General features: G+C 42.8%; 1 protein-coding gene across 4 annotated transcripts in view; it reads right to left on the reverse strand.

The window, feature by feature from the left end:
• Window positions 1-238: 238 nt before the first annotated feature.
• SIEL (ARM repeat superfamily protein) overlaps window positions 239-13681 on the reverse strand; it is a 51918-nt gene continuing 38475 nt past the window's right edge. The window contains exons 5-9 of one of the 4 annotated variants that reach the window (XM_087398887.1): window positions 9746-9886; window positions 9184-9273; window positions 1565-1813; window positions 1336-1442; window positions 239-1236 (exon numbers count right to left, since the gene is read on the reverse strand). In XM_087398887.1, coding sequence (XP_087255013.1) covers window positions 333-1236; window positions 1336-1442; window positions 1565-1813; window positions 9184-9273; window positions 9746-9886 — 1491 coding nt within the window. In that variant the 3' untranslated portion in view covers window positions 239-332. Of the gene's footprint in view, window positions 1281-1335; window positions 1443-1564; window positions 1814-9183; window positions 9274-9745; window positions 9887-13681 lie in introns of all 4 variants that reach the window. The other 3 variants (XM_087398880.1, XM_087398872.1, XM_087398894.1) reach the window with 3 other exon arrangements.

Consider the following 13681-nt stretch of genomic DNA (forward strand, 5'->3'; position numbering starts at 1 on the left):
TATTAATTTCTTAATTATTAATTAATTTATACAAAGGTCTACACAGTGAGGAGTTGTCAAAACTTCAAAGATGAAGGTAGACTCAGTTGTGACAAACTAAAAGGAGGCGTCTAATCAAAAAGGAGTTACTCTCTTCATCCAAGCTGCACTTGCCTAAGAAGTCTAGTATTTCATTTTATCCTCTCCAAGACAAGTATGGAAAAGATACCTGATAGGCAACACATCACTAAAATAGAAAGAATGAATGCACTATTGGCAGGCTGCGACTCCACAACTCTACTATAGATTTTCATCTTCATAGTGCTCTTTTCCTTTACCTCACAAAATATAGATTACATGGCAGATTTCTTGGCTGCTGTTTCTTCAATAGAGACTAGGTGAATCTCCTTTTCAGGGGTGAGAGGCAAAAGAAACCCCTTGGGACCTCTACCAATAAACGTCCCTGCCTCCACAGGACATTCCAGCAGCAGGGTAACTTTTAATGTACATTTTGAAACACTCGGCAAACCATAAACCTGAATAGTGGTTGCCATGGGTTCAACTCTCTCATTATCTTCAATATTGAGAAACATATACTGTGTAAATAGAGAGTCCATTTGCATACGCACCCAAATCCTGCTGTTACATGCACTCTGATTTAAACGGGTTTTGACAGAGATACCAAGAGGCAAACCTGGCATAAATGACATAGGACGCTCAAAATCATTTCCTGGAACAAACAATTCAGCCTTCAGCTCTCTAAGGCTGTCATTGATGGAGACAGATTTTGGCCAGTATGAGGAAGCCAACTGGCGTGCAACTTTAAAACTGTTGACCAAGTCTGAGGCAGCCATGTGCTTAAGAAGTCTCTCTCTTACCCCTTCCATGAAAGGGGTAAATGGAAAACCAGCCTCTGTGAGCATCTCAATTGATGCAATAGCACAAGCCAGTTTGTTATGTTCACTCTGAACTGCCATTCCTACCTTTGATGCGACTCTCCAAACAACTGGAACCATACTCAATTCAAGAAGCTGAAGTCTCTGTTCTGACGAATGTCCAGTGAAAGTATGTTGCATGCACTTGATGACAAAGTCTAGTTTACAACATAGGTAAGCCAAATCCAATCTCTGGGTTTCTTTTTGCTGGAAATGCATCCAACTCTGTGATATTAAAACTAAGCATTGAACATAATGCAAGCTGAAAGTGGCTATGGACTTTTGATCTTTGAGCTTTCCAAGAATTGACTTCAATTCCCTTCTGCATCCACTTCATCATTTGCAAAAAGGCGAAGCATTATTGAGCTGTAAAGACAGATGAAAAAGGCGCAACCACTGAAGTCATAGAAATATTGTTTACCTTAACGTTCGACATGCATTACTAAGCATTCCACCTTCTAGCATACTTTTAGCATTGCTTGCAGTTTGTAATGTACTTGTGAGAAAATCTTTGAGATTTTTTTCCTCCTGAGGGGGAAAAAACAGTAGTTCGTTATCAGCTGTGACATTTCTATTCTTTTCTAGGCCACACTATTCTTCCCAAAACGATACTCATGATGCTCCCGATTTGTTGTGACAGTATCACTTACATCAACTACCTGCTCTGTAACTGCACCAAGCCACCTAAAAATCTGAGCTTGTGGATGAATTGACTCCACCTCTAAGGCTGGACATTTTGGTGGAAGATTTTGCCTCAAAACCCTTGTGACTGACAGGATTCCACTTGGTACAAGGGAGATAAAATTGGCATTGGATGCTGCTGCTGCTGCAAAGAGAATGAGGATGCATCCACAACGCGGTGCATCAAGGCCCACATCTCCTGACAAGGTAGATTTCATCTGCAAATCGTCCCCCCCAAATCCACCAACCAAAAAAACGGATTTGTTCAAAAGGTGAAAAAGAAGAGTGCATGTCAGTGAAAAGATCAAAACAGAAACATGAGCTGATGATGTTCTTGACATTGAATATGCATCATCCATTGTGCCTACATCATATGTAAAGCTGCAAAGGTATGGAGTGAAAGCAGGAGAGAATTTCACTATCTTTCATGATCAAGTTGGCCTCTCTCTCTCTCTCTCTCTCTCTCTCTCTCTCTCTCTCCAACAAAACAAAGGCAATCTGAAAATTCTATTAGATCAGCCAGCTACAAGTTTTGGAGCACTGCAACAAAGTACTTGGACTAGCACACAAGCTAGCTCAGAGCTACACAGTAAATCTATGATATTTTCTTTCCCCGGATGTAAAAGATCACTATTTGTTGATAGTGAGCACCGGTCCCATAGATTCTGAAGGGTCTCAAGAGGACTTTAATACAATCATCTCTCTCTCTCTCTCTCTCTCTCTCTCTCTCTCTCAGCCTTCAAAGATGAGATGAGGGAGACAGGCGGAGTGCGAGGGTCTGGAGGAGTGGCAGTACTTTACAGATCATCTCTCCTTGGAGTCATCTCAGTGAAGAGGAGGGATGTACATTCGAGGTTCCTATGGGTCCGTATCCGGCGTATAGATAGCTGTGATCTTTATATAGCAGTATGCTACTTTCCACCTCAGACATCCACTTTGCCAGGGATATACACGAGGAGGACGAGACATCTCCGTACACATATCTTCATCCAAACATCCTAGATATCTCGAGCCGCGGGGAAGTCCTTCTAGTTGGGGACTTCAACGCGAGGACGAGCACATGTTAGGTAACTCTTCTGGACTTCCGAGATGATGCCATATTGCTGCCAGATATTGACCTTAATGAGGCAGGCTTAACATAGGTATCCGCTGACAGATGGGGACTAGTCACATCATACGGTCACACACTTTTGGATATGGGCAGGATGCACAGTCTTGTCATATAAAATGGCCTTAAGCTATGGCCCTCCTCAGGTGGCTTCACTTGCTTTCCACATGGGGGAGGGTCTAGCGTAGTTGATTACATCATGGGATCCCTTGCCTTCACATCGCACATTAGGGACTTCTCCGTTTCACCCGCACCCCCAAGGGCAAATCACACCTACCTCTTTTTCAGTATGCCTGCACCCCGTCTCACGGTACCACCCATCACATCGATCACACACCAACTTATCATGATATACAATTCAATCACGACCTAGCACCCGTCTACTCTACACGGCTGTATACACTACTCACATACATTGATCGCATACCCCTACTAGAGGACCAAGCTGCTCTGATTAGCCGCTCATTCCACGAGGCTGCCCTTCACGCCTTCCCATACACCACATGCTCCACTAGACCCCCACCTCTTTGGTTCTGTGCCTTGCAATAGTTGGTACGATGAGGAGTGTAAGGCTCTTCGCCGACAGCTCCGACTCGAGGCCAGACATATGAATTTCACGGTATTAGAGAGTGCTCTCATGAGAAACTCAAAAGGTGGACGAGTTTGTCCAGAGCCTTTGGCCTAATCAAAATGATCTCGGGCAGAGAGTCATTCAACAATGCCATGATAGGCCATGTGCGGGACATCCAAAAGTCGAAAAGACGTATGATCTCATGCAACGAGATTTCTTTTGGCCAAAAATGAAAAAACATATTTATGAATATGTGACACGTTTTTCGTGTCAAGAAAGGCAGAACAAGTGAAGCCACCCGGACTTTTACAGCCCTTGGAAATACCACTAGGTAGGCGGGAGAGCATTTCCATGGACTTTATTGTAGGTCTGCCTACGACTCAAGTGGATATGATTCTATCCTTGTCGTACTTGATTGTCTTACCAAGATGGCTCACTTCATTCCAACTAGAGAGTCTGTTAGTGCCCCAGTTTATTAAACATATATTTTGTTTGCATGGATTACCCAAATCCATAGTGTCAGACAAGCATGTTAAATTTACCAGTCATTTTTAGACTGCAGTGGGGATCATTCAAAAACGGATGATCAGATGGAAATAGTCAACCAGACTTTAGAGGACATGCTTAGAGCATATGTTTCATTGAGGCAACATACGTGGGACAAGTGGTTGCCACTCTTAGAATTTTCCTACAATGATAGAAAGCATTCCTTTACAGGGTTCAGTCTGTTCGAGCTAAACTATGGTTATAGACTAGCAAATCCAACTACAATTGGACTAAAAGTTTTCCTCAAAGTTCCTTCGCACTCCAAGTCTTTGATTGCACGAGAGTGTGCTAAGTTATCACCCCGATATTGTGGGCCGCGGTTAATTCTAAAAAGAATAGGCAAGGTGGCTCGTAAATTAGAATTACCACAGGGTTTTAAGGTGCACTCAATGTTTCATGTTTCTCATTTAAAGAAGTTTTTGCACGTAGGTGACTCACTAATCGAGGGCGTTGTTTTGTTTCGGGAGATAGAGGATAATGCAAGGCGCAAACCAACAAGAATCCTGGACTGAGGAACAATGCAAGTACGCAATCGGAAGATACCCACGGTGTTGGTTGCATGGCATGGTTTACCTCTATCAGAAGCTACATGGGAATCCATATAGCAGTTGTGGAGAGTGTTCCCAGACTTTGTCATCGAGGACGCTGATGCCTGAAGAGGGAAGGAATGTTACCCTCAAGTTGAGGTAACATGACCTCAAAAGGGTCAGTGGACATTTTCCTTTAGAGGATCAATGTTTGTATTATATTTATTGGGCTTCATGTAAATGGTCAAAAGGATGAATGCCGAGGTCTTTGGTGAGGGTGACAGGGCACGGACTAAAGGGGTATAAGGCTATGGGTATTAAATGCATTAAATGTGTAAATGTGCCTAGGGGCAAGTGAATTAATTGATATCCCAAGAGAGGGGTATAAGGATGCATTTAAGAGGTACCCTAGAATGAGGACATGTGGCAAACTAGATCCCTCTAGGGAATTGTGGGCTCTGTGGATTAAGCGTGCAGGTAAATCTGTTGAGAGCTTGCTCCAAGAGAAAGGCTAGGTGGACCAAGAAGCGTGCCATCACCCATGAATCTAAATGTCACATTCAGTTTTCGGAAATAAGAGTGTAGGTGTCACATAGTAGATGCACTAACAGGCATTCCAAGGGCTAATATGCATTAAAGGTGGTAATAAGCATAGTGATTGGTGCACTATCATGCATTGCATGTGCTAACATGCATGTCCTTTATGTGTCGGATCTGCAATAGATCCTCTAATGACCCAGTTCACCTCTTGACAACTGAGCCCAATGGATGGAGCCTCAAGGCTACACTGAAACAGTGGTAGGCTGTCCATCTGTAGTCCCAAGCCTACCAACCATCTACTTGTCTGAGCATACCAGCCCCTGTAATCTCCCTCTGCCTCCCATGGCAATCAACGCCATCTGGATGTCATAGCACCAAAGTCCCTAACCCTATGGAGATAAATGGAAGGCTGCATCAACCATAGAGGGGTGGTCCCAAACGCTGCTAGTCGCTCTGATGTGGAACCGATGGCTTGTTGTGTGGATCATGCGAGCAAGAAGTAGAACCTGAAGTCTCTCTATGCATGACCAATAATCTCTCTCCCCAAAGGAATTACCATACATCCCACTGGGCGGACAAGCGAATCAAATAGAAGAGACTTGGTACTGCGGTCATGGAAATGCCTGTGAAAGCACTAGCACTCAAGTTTGGCTAGTGCGGCAGCATACCCTATGCTCTAACAAGCCTACATGGCTGGTGGCACCATGAAGATAGAGAACCCCTAGATTTGTATAGGATGCAACAATCTCCACTGATGCTCCGTCAAAAACAAACTGCTCTTGATGCGCGGCTGCACGAGATGTGTTGAAGATCATAACCTTGGTTTTACTTCAGTTAACCTTCAAAAGAATCAAGATTAGGGCACCAGCTAAAAGTGAACCTACTCCTTCCAATGACGTGATGAAGGAGCTTGTCGATCTATAAGCCAGACAAGGTTGGTGACAAAGGACAACCTTGTTTGACCCCAATCATTCTCATGATCTCCTCTAACCACCTAGCTGAAGTAGTCTTCGACTCATGATCTCCCCAATCCAATAGTCTTTGGCACCTTAGGTCTTCGATGGTGTCTCTCTCCATCGGAAGCACACCACTCTTCTTGTCAGTTGTTGTTTCGACCATCTGCTGAGCCGGTCTTTGTCTTCAAATCTTTCTCGTCCGGAATGATAGCTGAGTATTGTTGAAGATGTTCTCTTTGTTCTATGGGTTGATCTTCTCATTCATTTTGATGTTATACAAAGGAAATGGCCATCCACTCGAAATCCAAGCTCTTCGTAGAAGATGCTCAAATTCTACTTGGCATGATAGACCTTCATCCGCTAATCTTCTGGGACACCTCAGCCCAATACCAGCATTACATCCTTCTCACTCTGCATGGTAATCAACCTCCACCCTTGGGATAGCATGGTCGAGTCTATCTCCTTGCTCATGTTGGATAGTTGTTGCTTCTGCCAGCCTCCTTCGGGTGTTGAACTCCCAAAACTGCTCCACTTGTCGTGGTAGGATGTAACTTGGCTTCAGAACTCTTTGCGCCTAGCCGTGTATCTTCTTCTTCTTTCTGAGCGTGTGTCAACCATCGACTAAGGCAAAAAGTATTCAAGTAGCAATCTAAATACTTTGGGTATAGCACATACCACTAAACTACGCCACTCGTCTAGAGTTACTTGGAAAAATTTCCTATAGTAGTCCATTGAGACAACATGAGGCATGGCTTGCTAGCTTTTTACACTCAAGGATCAAGGAACCTGCTGGTTGTACAGCTTCCCACCCGGGTTGTTGGCACCAGCTTTTGGGACACTTAAAGAGTTGAGATGGGGTCCTGAGAAGCAAGTTGCATAGCAGCTAGCTGCTCCCCTTTGATTGGTCAAGCATCCCATGGATTGCTGATCTGTATCATTTTTTCACAAGTTTTCTAAAAGTAGGTTCTTGTCTTTAGAAAAGAAAAAATACTTGCCAGGAGTCTGCACCAAAAGTTCAACAAGTTACTATTGTGACACATGAGAAGAATTTATTAACTAGGAAAGGTTTTCTTCCTCCTATCTCCTCTTTTGGAAGGCTCTGTTGACATTCTAAGTACAATGGGTCTAATAACTTTGCCCGTAATGTCTACACCAAAAATCCATAGTTACCACTGTCACGCACGAGAAGCATCTTATTGTGGTTATTAACTTCTTTCCTTTTGGTAGACCCTATCCGCGTCCTAAGTGAACATGGGACCTACTAGCCTTGCCTATAATTGCTAGCATCTAGACTTCTTATACTTAATCCCATCCATCATGTCGGACCAACCATTGGGGACAAGGTCCTAAGTGCTATGTTAATGAGAGAAAGGAGAGAAGAGAAGCTCTAAGGAGGCCCTCATCTTTAGAGAATCAAACGAGTGCATATGCCAGAAATCGGATGCTAAGTATGAGCAACACACCCTTCGCCCAATCAAACAAACTTAATAGATACATCGGTGGGTAGGGATCGCAAGGAAAGCATGAGAGCATACCAAGTTCGAAAGATACAACTGTATGATTAGTTGTCTGAAGCTTCATAACTAAAGAGTTGAGAACGAGTATTATCAATACAAAGGGCCCAAGGCTCTGGTCTTCCATGTTGCTCCCTTCCCCTTTCACACCTATGATCCAGAGAGCAAGATGCCCATATGCTATGATAACAGCCCCACTATCTGAAGAAACACAAGTATGTGCTCTCTCTCTCAAGTCAGAAAAATCATGTGCCCTCTCAAGTCATGTGATGATGCCTAGCTTATCAATTGTCCCAACGCCAAATGTTTCAAAGTCTAGCTTATGCCATGGTTGTCTCTTCAACAATCTTCTATATTCTCCTTTATTTCCAGATCATCCTTGGCTATACATTGCACCTCAATAGCTAAATCGATGTCAGTTATAGGCCTCACTCTCATCAACACGTCTATCAATTGCTATGAGAGTGTCTAATCGTTCATGGGTCTCAATTGCCAACTTGTATGTCTAATAGAATATGCTTCACACTTAGTCCAACTACTAATACATCTAGTAATTCACACTCTCCCAATGGTATCATAACCAAAAGGATTCCACTAGGGAATGCAATCATGTAGTACAACAAGGACCTTTGGGCGCTAGAAGGTGGAGATGATGAATAAAAAACAACAATTCAAAGGATCGAGACCAATGTTAGAACGATAACTAAGACGTCTCACACATTTTTTTTAATGAAAAAGAAATATATTATATTCAAACAATACAGTACAAAAGTGCAATCATTATGCAGAGTTGGGAGGGCGATCTATCTCTATCCCAAGCCCGCACAAAAAACCCCAAAAAACCAACACAATTAAGGCGGAGAGAAAACACTCAATCCGTAACCTCTCGAAACCCTGCTCATGAGATGGGAGACAAGCAATCCCAATCCTCCCTACAGTTCAGCGGGAAAAAAAAACTACACAAAAACCTGCTCAGACCTGTGTAAGGGGGTCTGTTTTCCTCCAGCGAGACGTGCCTGAGGAAGAACACGTGAAGAACATGTGCCAGAAACTGAAACGAGAGCACACTATGAATGTGGATGCGCAAACAGTCAAACCACTTGGAGGGAGAAACGACGAGCAAAATCTGCTCCATGAACTGCACCGGATACGAAGAAAAGGGAATCACCAACTGAACAGAATTGAAGAGCTGCAGGCAAACTGGCTTCATAGAACCCGTTGAAGCGCTCTCCAAAAAACGCCATTCAATGAGTTGACGGGCAGTGCCCTCGATTGTCAACGGCCCTAGGGGACTGATTGTTGTGAAGAGGACAGAAGGCCGCTCCAAAAAAACCCCGATGAGCAGGGCCAGGCAGAAGAAAGGGGAAAAAAAGAGTGCAAGGGGGGGCGGGGGGTTGCAGGGCGCCCGAGCAGGAAGCCCAGTACTGCCCAAGCTCAAACAGCGAGGAATGGGTGTGGCACCAGCGCTGCCCAAGCTCAAACAGCAAGGAGCGGGTGTGGTGCAACAAAGCAGGAGAAGTCACGTATCTTTGGTAGGCCATCCTAATTGGGACAATTTTTACAAAATGTGCACTCTCAACAGGTCCATTTGTAAGTCGCACCGTGAGGAAGCCATATTACAAGCCAGATCGTGATCCAATTTGGAGCAAGGACATTGTAGAGCAGCAGTTCGTCATTGAATCAAGGAAAATATGAAGCTAACAAAACATGATTATCCACATGGCATCTTTCAAATGAGCAAGCAATTTCACCATTCAGATGAAAAGAATGGGAAACAGACATGCAACAAAGCAAACATACAAGAAAAAATTCAGGACTGTGTTCACCTCTTGCATAAAATCTTCCACTAGGAGCTGTATATATGTACTGTGAGCTCTGCCAAGCCTGTACAGTGCATAAAAAACACTGACCTCTTCCTGCGGAATAACCATGGTGATACATAAAAACGCATATCAGAACTGTACAAGCAAAACAAATAGTCTTATGGTCTTACTTCCAATCTACACCAGTATGTCCAGCATGCCTGTGCTTGAAATCTTCTTGTATGCTTTCCCAGAATCTAAAAGGTATTACAACCTTCCTTATGACTGTAATGTAAATCAGACTATGCACCTGTAATATCATCACATGATTGAACTGGAATTTAACAGAAGGGCCCATTTTATTTTGGGAGGAAGATTTGAGAGGGTAGAAAGGACCACAGATTTGGAGAGGACGGGGTGGGGGGGGGGGGGAAAGAGAGAGAGAGAGAGAGAGAGAGAGATTTACTGACAGAAAGGGCTATGAGAAAGAAATATTTGACATGTGGCCCCAACGCTGCTCATGTCAATGCTGTAAGATATAGAGGATCTGCCAAAAGAGAAAGAGAGAGAGAAAGAGAGAGAGCACCTCTGGATGCTTCTGCAAATCATTCATCAAAATTTGAATGGTAAACTTGAAGCTGTCTACACTTGGAAGTCGTATGTTTGCCAGCAGCTTTCTCCCCAAGCCACGTATATCTGCATCTGCATCCTCCACTGTCTCATGATACTGTAGCAGAAAGTCAAACATTTCAGCGCAAACAGGAGCTTCTACAACCACCTTGCAATCTGCATTTTATTGCCCATAACCACAACTGCCAAGGTGCAGAAATGAGAAAGGATAAAAGAAAAAACGTAAAGAGAAGGTAGCCAAAGACAACAAAACCTTGACAAAGAGAACAAATGATTTAAAAACAGGTCTCCTCCATAGTCCTCACAAAGATAGAAGTGCAACTGTAGAAGCTTTCAATTGACAAGCACACACGCAGGAAAGCAAGCTGTCCCAACCTTTCAACAACATCCCCAAGGGAACCAAGATAAGAATATACTCTGCCAGTTCATGCTTCAAAAAACTTAAAACCCAATGTATAGACAAGAACCGGAGACTTCTTACTACTTATGCATAAGCCATTGAACATTTAATAGCTGTCAACCCTCGTTAACAGCTGCATCAACTACACCTATAATTGAACATGAATGGCAAAAAAAGAATCACAAACAAAGCCATCTTAGGTTCAAAAAAAATCTTTGGATGGCAGAAACCTGTAACGATGATTAGAAAAGACTGCCATTCATTTGCTAGATCTATCATCATATACCTCAAAGATTGCTAGCCGCATGTACAAAAAGATTGAAAGGTCCCAGCACTTACATAAACTATGTACTAAAGCTACTGAGGAAGAACTGCCAATATGTGGCCTTAGTTCTGTTCTGCCTCGTCACACCCCTTCTTCCTTTGTCACCCATTCTCCACTGCCTCCTTTCCATTCCAATTTCTCAGCCAACAGCCTTCTCGCAAAAGCAGTTCTGTACTATTGATATTGTTCCTATAGCCTGGTTTCATCACAAACTTGCTTGTACACTGGTGACTTATTGTACACATTATTTGCAAATTATCACGCCACTCACAGACCTGCTCCAGCTGTTAGTAGAATTTCTCATGTGCAACTTCTATAGAAACCTCCACTCTTATTTTTGCTCTAGTATTCATTACCAAACATTGTGATGTATAACAAGGTGCTTCAAAACTCTCTTACTTAATTGATATGCTTTTTTTCCCACTTATTGATATTGATAGTTATTTTCCATGCCATTATGTCATGCATCTCTTTTCCTTCTTCGCAATTGCTTTTTCCCTTTCCTTGCATAACTAGACAGTCACCATTTTTACATGCTTTTTCATGATCCTCATGGTTCCACATTATGGCTCCAATTCAACTTGGCTTAGGGTCTTGCACCATTGCCGATCCCCAGGCCATCAGCAGTTAGGGCATGGGCTGGAAGCTAGAGCATGGATCTCATCAATCATATCATAAGAGAGCACCCCTATCACGCATCCTCCTCTGTCTTCTTTGCTTAGGCACATAATCATTCTTCATCTTAATTTCATTGAATAGCGTCCAACATCCAAAAGCACTGAGAAGAGACATTTGGTTTGTGAAAATTCGACTCAGAAGCCAGATTGCCATGCTCAAACAAAATATTGAGCTGTCCTTGCTTGCAGCCCTCCACAAATCCTCAAAGAACAAGTCCCAAGAGCACCTGCGTTATGTAAGGTATCACGGTTGCAGTTCATCCTGATGGATATAGCAAGCTATGGGAGTACAAAAAAGGAAAAAATCCCTACCCCTTTTCATATTTTGCAATATCCTCATGCATAAGTCTTTTGAAATATGTCAATTTAAATCATGAAAAGGACTTCTATTAAGTATGGGAAAAAACTTGAGTACATCATGCATAGCATGAGGAAAACCATGGAGGGTTACATCCCCACTCAGCCAGAAAAGAACCAGGACTGAGGCTGAATCAAACCTGTAGAACCCTAAGATAAAAAGGAACAGCCTCTCCAGTCACTGATGAAGAAAGTCCTTCTGGGAGAAGAAGCCCTAGAAGACCCCTCCATACTCAGCCTGGTGACCATCAAATGTGTATCATGTCTGTCCATATATTGGCAAGTGCTTCTATACATCTGGATCTCCAAATATGCCAGGCCAAAATGCTTGCCATGATCTCCCAACAAGTGTCCACCAAGGCATTTGCAAGTCTATAGGGAGAGTAGGGGATAAAGTCAAAACAGCATATCTCAACCAAATGATGTTGAATCGAGAAAGACAAGACAAGCCATGAGTCTCATAAAGCACTAGAGGCCCAGTCTGAGAGAGCCAAGCCGCGATGAAGAAGGGGTAGGGAACGAATCTGCGCAAGAGCTCCAAAAACCCCTTCCAAATGATCCTTGCCTGACTGCATGTTCAAAGGCAATGCTAAATGGACTCCTCAGCAAAGAGGCAAGGTGGGCAAGAAGAGGAATCCCCAAACCTGCAGCTCAACTAATTTACTGCAATCCCTCCACGAATAGAAACCCAAAAGAAAAGATTGATTTTCCCATTTTTTATTTATTTCTAGAGCCTTCTCCAAAAACATTCCGCAAATCCGTAGAGATCTGAAACTAGGGCTTCCAATCCCTAACACCAACCTAGAATCTCCTGGCATTACAAACATATACCTTTGTAAGACTAGAATAAGTCCAATCATACAAATTTAGAATTTTTGTTGTTCTAAAGATCAAAAATCTACAAAGAAAATAAAAGAGAAAATGAAAGAGAAGAAAAAAGAGGTAAACAAAAACTTTTATGAAAAGCAAAAGGAAGACATACTTAGCAAGCAAAGCAACACTTATGTCGGCATTACAAACAGTCTAATGAACAAAAGGGAGACTCTTCCCACGGTTTCCTACATCAATCCAACTCCCATTCCCCAAGGCCCCACTACAAGTATAGGGACATCCCCATAAAGTCAAATCCTCCAAAAGCCTAAAGGTAGGACCTTCATCCGGAGGTCAAATAGCATTTTGGATAGGATTTTTGTGAAAATGTTTGCAACCTTGTTTGTTGAAGGATAATGAGTTCAATGTCACTTGCTCGAAAATACTATGCTCAAGTTGAGATAACATCACCTCGGAAGGGTTGGTCTCGGCATTTCCCTTTTGAGGACTGACAATGGTAAAGAATTTGATTTGTATTACGCTTTATGTATATGGTCAAAGGGTTTCAATGTCAAGGTCCTTGGGAAGGGTGATAAGCATGGACCAAATGAGTCCAAGGCCAAAGGCTAGGTGCCCCTATTTGTGAATTGTGCCTATGGGAAAAAGGATTTAAATGTATCCCAAGGAGAGGTAAAAGGGGATATCTACGTAGGGATTTAAATAATCATCTATACTTTGTAGAAAGAACACATGACAATGAAATCGAATATATTGAATCGTGAGTTTTGACTCGGCAAGGTTGGGGAGGAATTCAAATTGCAATCACTCATGATGTCTTGAAGAAGAGTTTAGCAAGTTATTCTACTTATGTATCATTTGGTATCACAACGCAAGATTGTTGGTACAGTCTCAAAATTCAACGATGGTTTGCATTGATTCGGTGGTTGGGTAATTATGCTTTGTTTGTTGGGCTATGTTGGTCAATGAAAGCAATTTCAGGTGGAAGGCATTGCATAAGATGTTGACGCATGGTGGATTGGGAGTTGCTTAACAGTGAATTTATCGATGGAGCATTGATGATGAAGACATATCAAGTGTTGTAGTAATTCCCTGGCAGATGTTGTCGACTGCAGAGCTGGTAGCATGAACGAACAGTAGTAGAAAAGAACAGGAAAGGGAGTGAAAAGCGTTGTTGGAAAATCAGGTTGGAGACTGGTTGTGCAACGAGCGATGAAGGCCATCCTCAATTCAAGGTTGGGGATTACAGAAAGTGGTTGCACATAGAGTATAACGGATTGACTATGATTAAGTAAAGCATATGAA

Source organism: Dipteris shenzhenensis, chromosome 3 (assembly GCF_047967505.1).
Source record: "Dipteris shenzhenensis isolate YYH24624 ecotype China chromosome 3, Dip_SZ_1.0, whole genome shotgun sequence".
NCBI classification, from domain to species: Eukaryota; Viridiplantae; Streptophyta; class Polypodiopsida; order Gleicheniales; family Dipteridaceae; genus Dipteris; species Dipteris shenzhenensis.